The sequence below is a fragment of the Camelus bactrianus genome, chromosome 16 (genome assembly GCF_048773025.1).
Source record: "Camelus bactrianus isolate YW-2024 breed Bactrian camel chromosome 16, ASM4877302v1, whole genome shotgun sequence".
Taxonomy (NCBI): domain Eukaryota; kingdom Metazoa; phylum Chordata; class Mammalia; order Artiodactyla; family Camelidae; genus Camelus; species Camelus bactrianus.
The window spans coordinates 9,506,716-9,522,074 of record NC_133554.1 but is presented as its reverse complement, the minus strand read 5'-3'; the positions used below and the strand labels follow the sequence as shown (position 1 = coordinate 9,522,074).

The 15,359-nt window shown below is 54.2% G+C and overlaps 1 protein-coding gene across 4 annotated transcripts in view; it reads left to right on the top strand.

Moving 5' to 3' along the window:
- The window catches only part of PITPNM3 (PITPNM family member 3), a 79,974-nt gene that overhangs the window by 42,886 nt on the left and 21,729 nt on the right, over positions 1 to 15,359 (top strand). For all 4 annotated transcript variants that reach the window (XM_074342453.1, XM_074342451.1, XM_074342452.1 and 1 more), the window contains 2 exons: positions 13,082 to 13,158; positions 13,506 to 13,741. In XM_074342453.1, coding sequence (XP_074198554.1) covers positions 13,082 to 13,158; positions 13,506 to 13,741 — 313 coding nt within the window. The remainder of the gene's footprint in view (positions 1 to 13,081; positions 13,159 to 13,505; positions 13,742 to 15,359) is intronic.

Here is a 15,359-nt window from a genome sequence, read left to right as displayed (position 1 = left end):
AAAAACCCCCAAAAACCCGTGTGTTTAAAAAGAGGCAGTCTTTTTCCTTCTTTTTTTTAACATCGCGGTTACAGATTTTAGTAAGAATTATATTGCTGAAGGTTATCATCCAATTCCCCCTTTTAAGGATTTTCTTATTTAGTAAAGAGTAACAGTAGATGGCTGGAAGAATTTTGGAGCTGAAAGGGTCATTGAGGCCAGTGATTCCCAAGCATAAATCCAACATTTTTGACAGCGAGACAAAGGACAAGCCTGTGATGTGTTTTCCCACCATGTTGAATGCATTCAACTGAGAGACGGGCTTTTTACTCCGCAGTTTTGTCCTGTCTCCGCATTGTGGCATTCAAATACTTTTTCTTTTATAAAATGATGGTGGTAGTTGATGGTGATTTGTTTGTTTTTTATCCTGAACTGGCAAAACAGAAGTCTGTGAGCCTGAACAAAAACAAGAATGACAACCCCTGACATTTACAATGGGCCCCACCATTGACGTTACAGTTCCGTGTATATTATCTTATTTAATATTTCCACTTGGTTTTCAAAACCTCCCTAAACACAAGCTGGGAGGTGGTACAGATTGCCCTGGACCAGGAGTTAGAAAAGCCTGGCACTGCTGCTGTAGCATTTGAGCTTTAAATGTATCAGGCCTGGGTTTGAAGCCCACTTCCTTCATTTACTCTCTGTGCTGCTTTGGGAAAGTTACCTAACATCTCTGGGCCTTGGTTTACTCAGTTGTGGAAAGATGACCATAATGTTCTCTACTTTACTTCCTAGGGTGGCTGAGGGCACAGAGATAATATACATAGGTGCCAAGGTCCACACCTCCCCCAGAGGAAGCACTTCATGGTTCTTGTTTATTCTTGGCTTTGGGATGAGCCTCGGAACCCCTGGTGCAGGTGTGGGGCTGAATCTCATCATCTCACGGAGCTCAGTCTTTCTGCTGCTCTGCCGGTCCTGTGGCTGGCTCCATTGTCACTGTCACAGAGTCTGAGTCCTCAGGGAGCCTTCCTGAGCTGGCCACAGGGTTTGGGAGAACAAGCAAGGGGCCTGAGTGGGCCTCTAAGCTCACCTGTGGTGACTCTGGGTGGAAGGGCTGGGGAAGGGGTGTCCTGGAATCCTTTCTCCTTTGTGGTGCCAGGCAGCCCAGCCTTCATCCTGCAGCTACACAGATGCCCTGGCAGCCTGCTGCCTCTGGCTTGGGCTTGCTGTTTGGAACCAGACTTGAGGAACCCTGCGGAGCCAGTGCGTGGGGGGCCGGGTGTGGGGGGAGAGATGCAGGGACGCAGGAGACCTGGGTCCCTCCTCCCACCGACTTGCTGCACAGCCTCAGCTCCTGCCTGTGGCCAGTTTCCCGGCCCGTCTGTGCGCAAAGTCCCTTCTAGCTCTGACATCCTAGCCCTCTCTGCTCCTCTGTGGCTGCCTCTGGCTCCTGCTTTCCTTTGCCTGCACATCTCGCTGTTATGCCATGTTCAGGCTGCTTCACGGCACAGCAGACATTGACCGAGCGCTTCCGAGACACCTGACATGTTGCCGGGCGTGAGGACTCGGGGAACTTACTACCTGCCTGTTGAACCTCACTCCTGTTCTTCAGTACCAAGTGAAGGGCACCATTTTCTGCAAACTCAAGCCAGACACCGGGGGTCCGTCTAGACTTCTCCTTCTCTGCCACCTTCCAGAGTCAGATCAGATCCCCAAGAGCAGCCATTCTACCCCAGCGAGCTCTCAACACCTCCACCTGCTCCATCCCCCTGTCTCTTCTCTGGTTGGGGCCACCATCTTCCCTCTCCTGGATGGATCCATCCTCCCGCACTGGCCTCCCTGCCTCCAGCCTCTCCCACTTTGGTTCTTCCTCCAGGGCGTCAGAGAGACCTTCACAGGAGGCAGACTTGTCCTTATGGCCCCCAGATGCCCTCCCATGATTCCTCTCTAATAAAGGATGAGACCTGCTTCCACACAACCAACCTGCCTCTTCTCCCCGGGCTCTCCCTTCCTTTCCACACTGGCTTCTAGAAGGAGTGTGCAGACTGGAAGCACAGTTTTCTCTTAAGCTAGGTGGGAAGCTTGGGCATTCCATCCATCCCCAGGGAGGGGACACCAGCAGGCCCTCCACAGCAGTTGGTAGGAAGGACAGAGAGATTCCCATGGGACCAAGCACCGTTGGCCTCTGCCCTCTGTTCCATTCGCTCCCCTCTCAGCAGCTTTGCAGTGTGCTGGGCGCTGTCCAGGCCATTCTCTCTGGTCTTCATGACCACCTGGATGCTGGCGAGGGCTCCAGTCATTACAACCACGTCATGTTGAGAAGGTGAAGACTCAGGGGTAAAAAACCTTCCACAGAAGGCGCTCAAACCCAGGTCTCCACGCTCCTCCATCTCCCGAGCTTGGTCCCATGTCTGGTCTGAGTTCCCGTTTTCCTGACATTTCTCCTCTCTGCTCACCCCAGGTACCTGGGGAGGTGCCCCATTGTCCCCTGTGTCACACAGGTACTCCCTTCAAGAACCAGCTCCACTAAATGTCCCCCAAACCTTGGGGTCCAGGATGTGCACAGTACAGAAGAGTGCAAGTTGGAGAGACTTCTGTTTCGTCTCCACCTGCGGGGGCTTGGGGGAGGATGCAGATTCCAGGACAGGAGGACTTACTACAGGGTGCTCTGCGTCGGACCCAGTCAGGGTGCAGCACAACATGACCCGTGCTTGTGACCTATACCTGTCGTCATCAGATAGCTTTCCCAGGGCCAGTGCCAGGCATCAGATGCAGGGATGGGGGCAGCAGCCAGCGCCCCAGGCGTGGGGAGGGTCTGCCTGTGGCCATGCCTGCTTGGTAGAACAGGGTGCTGAGTGGGAGTCTCAATTTCCTCTTGTTCCCGACAGTGGTCCAGACTGAATCCCAATCCTGGTCCTAGACAGACCCTTGATTTTCATTCCCGGACTGAGCCTCTACCCTAAGCCACTAACTGAACCCCGATTTGTCCCAGGCTGTGTCCTGACTCCAGTGCCTGGTCCTGGACTGAGCTTGGCTCCTTGACCACAATAACTGTCAGACAAACCTGTGTGGTTTCCCCAAAGAGACAGAGAGGGAGGATGAAGATGCTCTCGTGGCGATGTGACTTGGCTTCACGTCCCACTGCCTGAGCTCAGTGACCAGAGGAGCAGCTCTGAACGCCCAGGCCAGCCACCAAGGGGCTACTCTGTGTCCCTAGCAGCCCCCCACAGGCATGGTGCGTGAAGCCCCCTGCCCATGGCTGGCCTCCCCACTCCTCTGCCTGGTAACGGGTGTCTTTTCCTGGCCTGTGTGGGCAGCTTGCTGAGCACAGCTGCAGACGGGCTATATTTAGCCGGCTTTAATGAGCTCAGGGTGGCAGACGTCCGCCTTGGGAGCACTTTTCTTGCGTGTGTGCGCATATGCCTATGCTTGGTGTGGTCTGTTCGTGTGTGTGTGCGCACATGTAGGGAAATGTGTGCCATGCATTTGCGTGTGTGCATTAGTGTGTGTGTCAATGCATCGGTGCATTCATTTATGTGAGGATCAGCGTGCATCTGTGTGAGTCTGCCTGTGCTTTGCTGGGGACGTGGGCTTCTTCTGACACACATAGGGGCGCAAAATAGGAACAGATTATTAGTCCATTCATCCATTTGTTTGAAAAAATATTTAATGAGCCTCTTTTATATGCCAGCACCTTGATAGTCTCTGGGGATAAAATGGAGCAAAAACAAATCCAGTTTCAGCCTTTAAGGATCATACAGTCTGGGGATTGGAGGAGGGGGAAGACAGAAATGAAATAACCACAAGACTTAAAGAATAAGGATTAGTCCCAGGAAATAGAGAGCCATGGTGCTTTAGGGAGGAGGGGAGTAAGAAGGAAAGGCCCCCAGGAGGAAGGAACACTGAGGTTTCTGTAGGAAATGTCTGGGCAGAGAGAGTGAGAGGAAGAGTCCAGGCATAGGGAACAGACAGTGCAAAGGACCTGTGGTCAAAGGGAAATGGGATGTTTGAAAATTGTCAAAGGCTGAGGTGGTTGAGCTCAGAGAGTGCGGGGTGGGTGGTGGGAGATGTTGGCAGAGAGCAGGGCCTGCAGACAGACCACTTGGGGCCTCAGTCAGGATGCGGGAAGCCAGAAGCTGGAGGAGAGAACAGTGTGGGCTGACGGGATAAGGTCTTTGTAGGGCAGTGAGAGTTGTTGGGGTTCCAGCAGGAAAAGAAGGGCTCTTGAGCAGCGTGACTGGAGGAGTGTCTGGTAGGAGGCCTTCATTCACAGGCTGAGAAAACCCGCCAGGCACAGCAAAGTGCCCTGGGCCACTCCCAGCCCTCACAGAGCGCCCGCTCTGTGATTCCAGGGCCGCCTCTTTTCCTCATTTTCCTACACTTGTTCCCCTGGTGGGAGAACGGCGTTTATGCATGTGTGTGTGCAGGGAACTCTGTCCACACTTGTGGACATGGCGGGGCTCTGGGCCCCAGCCTGGTACTTCCTTTTGTCCTGGTCTGCGACCTGGCCTAGGGACCAGGCTCCTCAGGGCACAGGGTGGCCAGGCACCGTCCCCCAAATCATTCTCCATCTTCCTGGAGTTGCGAGGGTACCCCGAGTTGAGTTGCGAGGGCTCCCTGCCCAGGTCTCTCTCCTCCCCTCAGCCTGGGGCAGGGGGTGAGGATCTCTTTTCAGTCTGAGGGAAACTCTGTCTCCTCAAATCCTTTTCTCCTGGGAACAAAAGGGCTTTTGGAAACAAGAGCCAGGAAGCTATGCCACAAAGCTCCCCAGAGGCAAAGAAGCCAGAGCCGGGAGAAAATACAAATTGGTAGCTCAGAAAAAAAAAAAAAAAAAAAAAATCACCCTGCCACAGGCATTTTGAAAAAATTCTTATTTTTAATCTGTCTTTTGAGTAGGTAGCAGATGTACACGGTATAAAATCCTAAAGGCACAAAGGTGATGAGCGTGCCTCCCTCTCCCGGCCTCCAGCTCACCCAGTCCCTCTCCCCAGAAGCCACGACTGTGACTAGGTTCTTCTAGAACATTCTAGAAGATGCGTACATGAACATCTCCATAAATATTCATTTATGTATCTTTATATATACCCCACACAGATGGGAGCCTTCCACTCTGCACCTTGTTTTGCTCAGATGATAATATATTGGGAGCATTTTTCTATCTAATACGTTCAGAGGGGCATCACTCTTTGCATTGGGTGTGTCAGATTTCACTGCGGCCTAGTTTACTGAACCAAGCACCTCTTGGTGGTCGTATACGTTGCTTTCTGTCTTTTGTCTATATTGTAGAGAGTGTGGCAATGGGTAGTGTTGTAGCGATGTCATTTTGCACATGGACTTGGAGTTGCTGGGTCAAGGGCATTCTGTATTTGGAATGACCTTGCCGAACTGCCCTCCACAGAGGTGGTACTTACTGATTTCTGCTTTCACCCGCCATGAATGAGGAGGGGCTGTTTTTCCCACACCCTGGGCACCTGGGTGTTGCAAACTGCTCCTCTGAGAGGTGAAAAAAAAGGCAGTTTAGAGTAATTTCAATGAGCACTCCTGTAGTTTAGGACTCTAAGGTTGAGCACCTTCTCATTTGTTTAAGGGCCCCGCCCCGCCCCGCCCCTTTGCAGGAGCCCAGGTCCCTTTGGAAGCCGCTGCCGCTGGGAGTCTGCCGTTGTGTTCCTTTGTTTGCAGGCTGACTTCCAAGCAGGGCGAGGGCAGGCTTGAGGGAGGTTCCTTAGAGGGTAGGACCCAAAGGTTCAGGCAGGCTTCTCCTAACAGCCTCTCTCCCCCTTCTCCTCCCTGCCGGGGACCGCTCTGCAGGCAGGCTGTGTTGTGGAGGCATTTACAAGAGTGACAAGAACACCCCTTTCTTACCCACCCCCACCACCATGGTGGAGTGGTGCTTCAGGAGGATGACAGCCCTGGCTGGGTGACCTGGGTTCAAATCCCTAGCCCGTTCACTTACATCCTGAGATGAATCACTTAACCTCTCCAAGCCTCGGTTTTCTCGTCTGTAAAATGAGCAGAGCCCCCGACATCTCAGGATGGATGTGAAGTTTGCCTGAGACACTGGGTGAGGATCGTCTGAGGAGGTCTGCGTTTATTACAGGAAAGTCACCAGGACAGGGGATGCCAAGCCCTTCAAGCATTGCTGTGCCGTGGCAGGAGAGTTTTTCATGGTTGTACATCTGAAACTTTCCCTGGCTTGATTCAAGATGGCGACCCTCCCCATCAGAGCTGCGTTCCCCAAAGGGAGCAGCTCCTCAGAGCTTCCCCATGCTCCCTTGGGGTGGCCAACAGCATATTTTCAAGAGGTGGGATCGGGCAAGAGTCAGGCTTTAGAGGGGACTAGCACCTCTGTGGGGGATTAATTGGCCCCTGGGGGCTTGGCCTCTTTAGCCAGATGAATCCAGGCTGACTTGATTGGCTTCCGACCCACAAAAGGCTAGGGAGTCCCAGGAGGGGGCTCAGCCCAGATCCCCCAGCCCTGGATGAAAATTCTCTGCCAGTGTCCCTGCGAAGTGACCACTTTCATCCCTCGCTTGTACAGCCTCCTGCAGGAGAGCCTCTGCCTCCAGGCCAGCGTGGGTCACTCTTGCTCTGTTGTGTTGCACATTTCCTTGGTTGTGCTGAAATTTGGAACTCTCCAGAAACTATCCTCACCTCTATTCATCCCAACTCTGCCTTCTGCTCCCGTGACCTGAACACAGCTCAGCTGGGATTTGCACCACGTCCCATAAAGCCGGCTCTTCCCCAGGCTGGGCCCCCTTCTGCAGCTCTCCTGCCCCAAGATTGGGCTCCAGATATGCTGTCGAAGTGGCCTGAGCTGCAGGGGCAGGACTGGGACGTCCCCTCCTCAGTCCAAAATCTCTAGTGTGTGCAGCCCCAGAGGCTGACTACCTTTGGGAGTCTCCTTACCTCGGCCTAGGCTGTGTGCAGCCCTTGGTCTTGTGATGGAGCGTTTCCATATGACCTAGGTCTTTGTCATGTGACCCGGCCTTGCTTATGTGACCCTGGGCACCTGCTGAATATCTGATTCATCTTGATACTTTCAGCCCTGACACAAGTTTGGGCAATAACCACTGGAGGAGGAATTGGCAAGTGATGTCAAGTTGGATTTTTAACCCGAATGTAAGATGGTGAGTCACTCACCGCGTTTTGCATTTATTCTTCCCTTCCGTAAGCACCTCTCTTCCTTCTTGCATTCCCTCATTTGCTGTCAGCGCCCAGAGGGCAGGGCATTTCATTTTGCTTTGTCTGAAGTGTTTGCATTTAGCTGAGTAGCGGGTTGGAGCTGGTTGAAAATGATCTATCGTAAATGTAACATGTGCTGGTAGTGCCTATTCAATCGATATGTTCATTACAATAGTTTTAAACGAAAAGAAATAGGGGTTTGCTAGAGAAAAATTGGAAAGTAGAGAGTAGAAAGTTAAAATCACCCATTATCCCACCATCTGGAGAAAACCACTTAGCAACATTTTGGTGTGTGTTCTTCCAGTATCAGACCCCCAGCCCATCCTCCCAGCCCTCCACTTCGATTTCTGTTCTTCGCAAAGCGGGGGGCTGGGGCGCTGTGGAGGAGGGGGGCCTGGAGTCTGGCTGGTGGACCACCTTGATGGCTTTTTAGATGTGCTCCGGAGCCCTCGGGGGCTGCCTAGGGGAGGGGAGGGGGTGGAGTAAGGAAGTGGGGCTCCGGGCCCCCCATCCTGCTATAGCCGGAGCCGTCCGCTTTCACCTGTTCTGCAAGCTGGCCTCCTGAGGAACATTTCAATGGGCAAAAGAGTTCACTGGTTTAAAAACACTTAAAACCCATCCATCGAGGGCCCATTCGTTCCCCGGTTTCACGCTGTCCCACCCGCATCCTGGCCCCATTCATGAACCCGCGCTCCTTGAGCTGCTGTGAGGACTGCAGGTTCCCACCTGGTTTGTCCTTCTGCCGGTGTCCCCCTCCTCCCCAGGTGCTTTTCGCCCTTGGTGCCTCCTCAGGTTCCCAGCTCAGAGACCCTGCCCAACAAGCAACGAGGTGGGGTGGACAAGAGACGTCCAAGTGAGCCGATCAGAGCTCTGGGAGCCATTGCTTCCTTCTCTCAGGGCCCCAAACACTTGGTTATTAATTTGCAACAGGTCTTGCCTGGAAATTGATACTAGGCTCCCTAGATGGAGTCAGGCACTCTGAAAATCCAGGTGACATTTGCCACCTGCTGTTTCCTGGTTCCTCTTCCTTCCTCCAGAGTCCCTCAGAGCTACTCGCCAGTCATGCCTGCAGGTCCGTCCAGGGCCAAGGCTCTAATTCTGCTGGGCATGGAGGCTTGAACTCACACAGCGTGCTGGGACTCATGGAATCTCTGACTGCCCGACTCTTAAGTGGTCCTATCCTTTAATTTTGCAGTGGTGGGAGAGTGCCCAAGGTCACCATCTGACTAGGGCAGTCGTCTCCCATCCCAGGATTCTTTCCATGCCCGTCTCCTGTATGTGTATCCTTCTCCACGTGGATTTACCCGCGGGACTGGGGCCATCCACGGCCTGAGCACCTGCTTGCTGCTGACTGAGGTGCTAGACCTTTCCACGTGTATCTCCCGCATCCTGCATCAGAGCAAGAGAGCAAAGCCATTGGGTTCATCCAAAAAAATCTGTGTGTGTTTGCTCATGTGTGTGTTTCCACGTGCGCTAAAGGATTAGATATGTTTGCAGATACTTCTCAGGATGTCCCACGTGGTCTCAAGCTGGGCCCAGCTCTGCTAGGTTGACTCCAGGAGGGACAAAGAGAGGTGGGACAACTGGCAGGGCTGGTAGGATAGAGGGTAAAATCAGGTAGTCAGTTTCAGCCCGAGGGCACCCCCTCTCCCAGCATCCGCTCCTTGTGGGTCCCAGTGGCTGGCAGCAAGAGAAATGGAGACAGTTGGACTTTTCAGCCAAACTGCATGATGCTTTGCTTGGGGTGCCGAGTGTGGGGGACGACCTTGGCTTTTGTCTCAAGAGCAGTGTGGCACATCAGTAATCAGAAGGGATGATCACGATTTGTGCCTTTCCAAGGTTGTGATTAAGCAAAAATAGCCTCTATTCTTCAGCCGGCAGGAGGAGCTATGGTGAGCTGGGTGGGCCACGGGTCCCAGTGCCAGGGCTGGCAGGGCTGCGGGGAGCAGGCGCTGCAGGAGCTGGCCTGCCTCAGAGCTGGTCATGAAATGTTGTCTCAGAAACATCTGGGGGCCCACCGCACCCCAAATCCAGGCACGGCAGGGACCCAGCCTGAATAGAGCCATGCAAACGGAAATGAGCAGGAAGTGGGAAGAAACAGGCAGCCTGATAATGAGGTCCTAGGGTCCCTGGTATGTGGCTCCCCACCACTCAGGACCCCGTGCCCACAGCTCTTGTCAGCAGAGGCTCTGGGAAAGCCTCCAGGGGCAGAGCGGTAAGGCCCAGGCCAGGCTGCTCCAGAATTCCCAGAGGCTCCCTGACACCGCTTCCCCTGGGGCCCTTCAGGAAATGTGCTTCCCAGTGGCTGATGCTCCCCTGATCCCTTCCGACTTCTCCTGGGGGTTTGACAGCACAGCGATGTCTCCTAGGTCATGTGCACCCTGGGATCTTCACGGGCAATAAGTTTTCACAAAAATGTCGTGCTAGATCCCGAAGGCTGATAAATCCTGCTCTCAAGGGGTGCACAGTCTGATGTGAAAATTGGCAAGTGAGGTCATCGTAATAAGCCAGGCCCCGCCAGGCATGTTCTGAGATAACCGTCTCCGCCCAAGTAGATCTGAGAACACTTCCCAGAGGTGGTGACAATTGAGCAGAGTTCTGAAGGATGGGGAGGAATTTGCTGATCTGCAGAGGGAGGAAGAGCTTACCAGGCAGAGAGCTCAGCGCGAGCAAAGGCGTGGAAGCGTGGAAGAGCTGTGTCTTGTGGGTGACTCAGAGCCAGTGGCCTCAGTCACTGTGGTAGGAATGTCTGGTTCTTAGAAGAGCAGACCCCTTGTGGGCAAGGTACAGGCAGATGGGTTCTAGGCTGCCTTTCTGCTTGTTGACAGAGGCCTCTGCTAAGACCGGAGACAGGGAAACTGGTCCTGTTCTCAACTCCCTGGGGGCCAGAGTCTAGATCTGGCAGTCTAGGTCTCCCTGCCTCTCTCTCCCAGAGCAAAGTATCTCTGGCTTTTGTGCATTAAAAGGGAGCAAAAGGCATGGGAGGCCAGACTCTCCCCCTTGGCTAGGGAAGGGGTGAGGGTTGCGGAGGACAACCCTGCCAAGCTCCCATCCCCACCGAGCCAGGACCTGCCTCAGCATCACTGGCGGCCAGGGCGCAGCACTGGTTTTATGCCCAGAGCATCACATGGGCCCCCAGGGAGCTGGCCACAGGCAGATCAAGGATGCGGGTGCTCTCGGTCTGTGTAATCAGCGAGGGTGCGGGATGCAGTCCCCACCTAACAGAGGGCATGGTGCCCAGGAGGTGGCAGGACCCTCATGTCTTCCCTGCAACTTATTTATAGTCTCGCTATGGTAATTTGTGGCAATCATAGCATTTAATTCTGTAATCACACTGCAAGCAGGCATCCAGCCCAGCAAGGCTGGGGAGAATGCCAGGGCTCAGGGAGGGACTTGGGGGCAGGGCAGGAGTGTGGAGGCGGTGATGTCCCCACCAGCCTTTGGCCCTGTTGTATCAGCTGTAGCCCCAGCTCTGCACCCCCTTGATGTACCCTGGAAAGCAATAATAATACAAATAATAATAAACTACTAACACTTACATAGCACTTGCTATGTTTCAAGCCCTGTCCTAAGCACTTTGTATATATGAACTGATTTATCTTCATCACTACTCTGCAAAATAGCTACTATTATTATGCCCATGTTCCAGATGAGGAAACTGAGGCATAGGTCACACAGCTAGTAAGAGCCAAGATCTGAACCAGGCAGGCATTCTGTCTCCAAAGTCCATGGTCTCAACCAGATTTCTCCCAGCTCCAGCAATACGGGGTCTCCCCGGCTCCATGCCCACGACCTCAGCTCTGCCCAGCTCCTGGTTCTTCCTGGTCTGCCTGCCCCAGAGCTGCACATGCCACGAAGCTTGGCTGCTTCGTCCTGGGGAAGCGACACTCAGCTTCCCTCCTGGATGCTCTTGGGGTTTCCTGCTGGCAAACTGTTTTACATGCGGTAGGCAAAGGAGCTGTGGTGGCGGACCTGGACTTCAGTCTTCAAGGGGCGACTTAGCAATTTATGCACACGTTTTTCCTGCTGCAGAATCCGGATTGTCGAGTCCATCTTACTGGGAAGCTGGAGAGGTCAGAGGTGGGGAGGGGGCACTCCTTATCAAGCATCTTCTTCTGCTAAGTGTTGGGTACTCATAGTTGGGTTCACTCTGTCTTACCAGTTGTGTGGTCTGGGGCAAGGGACCTAGTTTGTTCAAACCTCAGTTTTCTAATCTATAAAATGGGATGAATAGCAAGAGGACCACTACTCAGACTAGATGAGATGGTACCTGTAAAGCTCACAGAGCCTGGGACATAATCAGTGTTCAATACAGCTGAGACCTTTGCTAGTGCCTTTATTACGATGTTGTCCTGAAGGCAGGGCCCAGGCCACTTCCAGCCAAGCTCGGGCAAGTTCTATAGGATGTTAGAATAAAGGTGGAGGGAACCACTGGGGGAAACTTAGTAAGTGCTGGGCAGAGCCAGGCCTCAGAACAAGTTTTTCCTCTTCTTCCTCCAAGTCAAACCCCTCCATCATTTGGGAAACGATTTCCTGTCTGTGTGGGCAGCAGCTCTGAGCTCATAAAGCAGTTACCCTTAGACCGGGGTTGTATCTGTGAGGACAGACTATTTCAGAAATGCACTTCCCTGCTGAGGAAAGCTTCTCCCTTGGAATTCTTTACAGACGCACCCTCCCCTGGGGCCAGTAGTTGCTGAGAAGATGTTGACTCAGAAGCAGCCATTGGCCAGGGCTCCCACCCACACCTACCCGGGGTTGCCCACAAGGCCCCGGGAAAGGACCCTTCCCAGCTGTGACTCCTGGCTCGGGGCAGGGGCTGAGGGTGGAGTGGGAAGGAGAAAGGGCTGCTTTAAGAGATGAGTGAGTTCCCCGTCACTGCAGGCAAACAAGGGGTTCACAGTCTAGCTGTGTAGTTCAGCCACACAGAGAAAATAAGCATCCTTCTCACGAGGAGACAGGAGAGGAGGTGAGGATTCCTCAGGATGGCAGGCATCCCTGAGTGGGCAGTGAGGGCCACTGGATGTCTTTGAGGCCTCTCTCCACCTGAGAACCCAATGTAGGGACATTTAGATTCCTAAATCCATGGGTGTTAGATCAGATGAACTGTTCTGTAAAGGGTCAGAGAGTACCTATTTTAGGCTTTGCAGGCTGTAAGGACTCTGTGGCAAATACTTAACTCCGCCACTGCGGCACAAAAGCAGCCACAGACAATACGTCAAGGAAAGAGCTGGCTGCGTCTCAATAAAACTTTATTGATAAAAACAAGCAGCAGACCGGATACGGTGCAAGGCTGTGGTTTACAGATCCCTGTGTTAGAGGAATGAGAGCTCAAGGAGGACTGGATGCCGAAAAGCGCTTCCTGGAGGAGGAGGTGGCAGCTGAGAGACACAAGGAAGGCATTTCTGGCAGTGGCCAGCTGCACCCTGAAGCTCATGCGTGATGGCCACCAAATGCTGGCCTTGCCTCTCAGAGGAGCCACCTCCTCTGGACTGGGCTCCCGTTATTTAAGGCCGTGCTATTGCTTTGAGAGCTTCAAATGGGTCTTTACTAAATGATTTTATCCAGCTCCTCTAGCTGTTCTCAGAGGGATGCTTGGTCCAAGTTCCCACTCGTAACTGGAAGTGGGAGTCACCAGGCGACACTCGTCCTGTTGTTGTCATTACTGATAAGAACGCAGGATGGCTCCTGCCTGGCCTCAGGGACAGCACCCGTGCTGGCCTACCTTTCCTCGGGAGGAGGAAGGTTTCAGGTTGCGTGGATGTTGGCGGCGGGGCCTCGGCGGCGGCGTGACTCCCCTTTGCTCCAGACTCTCATTCCAGCTCACCTGTGGAGCCCAGGCCTCGTGCCGGCTGGGCCCTGAAGAAGGTCTGGCCACCATGAGAGAGGCCTGGAGATGCTGAGTCCTCTGTTCCCCCCACAGGAGAACTGTACCGGGTTTCCTTGAGAAGACAGAGGTTCCCAGCCCAGGGAAGCATCGAGATCCATGAAGACAGCGAGGTGGGCTGGGTTTCTGAGGGTGTCTGGGCCACCTCTATGGCCAGGATGTTGGGAAGAGCCTCAAGCCACCCAGTTTTCACCCAGCTCTTCATTTGACTTGCTGTGTGACCTTGGCTGCTCCCTGTCCGTCTCTGGGCTTCTGGCTCCCATACAAACAAGAAGGGTCTCTTGGGACTCTTCCCACCCTAACACGGAGGGGCTTGCCCTCCTGGTAGCTTGTGCCCCCTCACTCTGAGTGCAGAGTGGGGTGCCGTCAGAGTCCCCCTGTGTGGTTGTGATTCTCTGTGTGCCTCCCGCCCCCTGTCTCCCTGTGCCCGGCTCTCTATCCCAACTGGTGTCCCCCTCAGGAAGGCTGCCCGCAGCGCTCCTGCAAGACACACGTCCTCCTGCTGGTGCTGCACGGGGGGAACATCCTGGACACGGGCTCAGGGGACCCATCCTGCAAGGTGGCCGACATCCACACCTTCAGCTCCGTGCTGGAGAAGGTCACGCGTGCCCACTTCCCCGCAGCCCTGGGCCACATCCTCATCAAGTTCGTCTCCTGTCCTGCCATCTGCTCTGAGGCTTTCTCACTTGTCTCCAAGTAAGTCCCTTTCTGCTTGTATGGCCTGGCGGGGGGCGGGTGCAGGACTAAGCGGAGGGGCTGCCCCTGCCATGCGGTACGTTGTGGGCAGGTGGGTGCCTCTGTGGGATGTCAGACCCTGACTGACCACGAGCATCACTGGTGGGAGGTGGTCAGCAAGAGTCCAAAGCAGTTACAACTGCCCACTGAGTCCTCCTCTGCCCGGGGCTGGGTGGTGCTGGTTTCTTATGAGAGAGAGCTCAGATCCACTTCCTGTGCGCAGGGGGGCCAGGTCTCGGCACAGATAAGGAAGCTGAGGCATTGAGAAGTTAAGCAATTTCCCACAGAGTAACCCAGCTGATGGACCTAGGAGTTAAACCCAGGTAGCCCTACTTTTGAGCCACATAATTAGAGCCAGTAGGGATGTGTGCTATGATGGAGGTGGCACGGGGCACAGTGGACATTCAGAGAGAGGGCCAGGGAGGCTTCCTGGAGGAGGTGACTTTTGAGTGTGCTTTGAGAGTAGCATAACCTGGTTAAGGGTGTGGGCTCTCCGATCAGCCTGAATTTGAGTTCCGGCTTTGTGACCTGGGGGAAGTTGTTTATCCTCTCCCTGTCTCAGTTTCCTCATCTGTAAAATGGGGATGACCATGGTAATAACCACCTCCTGGAGTTTTTGTGAGGCTTCGGTGTGCTTATGTATGTGAAGCACCTAGCAGGGCATGGGGATTAGCCGTGACTCAGATCACCGTCCTTGGAGGAGAGAAGGCAGTCTGTCCATCGGTGGTCAGTGGGCTAGAGAGGAAGAGGGGAGGCCCCTCAGGACCTGGGGGCCTCTGAGACATTCTGACCCTACTCCAGGCCCCGAGGGCTCCCTCCTGTGCTCCCCAGGTGCCTGTCCTGTTGAACCAGCTGGAGGTGGGTGTCTGGAACCAGGTAGGGGCCCTGGCTGCTCAGAAGCGGTGCAGGCAAAGACGACCCTGAGCACCTGCATCTAGTAGAGTGTGTGGCCAATGGCTGGGACTGGAGCCGGGAACTTTCTGCAGTCCCAGCAGAAGGGAAGCCAGCAGCATCTCTGTCCCGCCCCTCACCTCCTTTCACAGCTTCTGCAGCAAGGAGCCCCCAACCACGTGGGGTTCGGGAGAGGGTGGAAAGAGACCCCCTAGCCTGGTGCCAGCTCCCTGGGGGAGTGGGAGTGGATGCTCTGGGTCTCATTTTTCCCCTCTGCGAGAGAAAGGAAAGTGTCCCCTGCCCTCTGGATGGGGAGCAGAGACCCGTCTCTGATTTATCCGTGTTCCCTGAACACGTTCTGGACAGGTCTCAGTCAGAGTGACAAGGAAGGAGATTAGGTCGGGAAGGAGCATGGTTCTCCAACCTGGTTAACGGCCCAGATCCCTGCTGTGATTTTTGTTAAACTGCTGGGCAGCTGGGCCTCCCCCTGGGACTTCTGAGTCAGGAGGGGCAGAGCCCTGGAATCTGCATCTCCACTCGCTCCAGGCTTTTGCTCAGCAGCGAGTTTGGGAAGCTGAGCTGAATGAAGGCTCCGTTCATCACACTCCAACAATCGGGAGTTAATTGTGTTCCTGCACAATCAATCTCAGGGCACTGCACCCCCTCGCCCCTAGGATATCTGACCTCC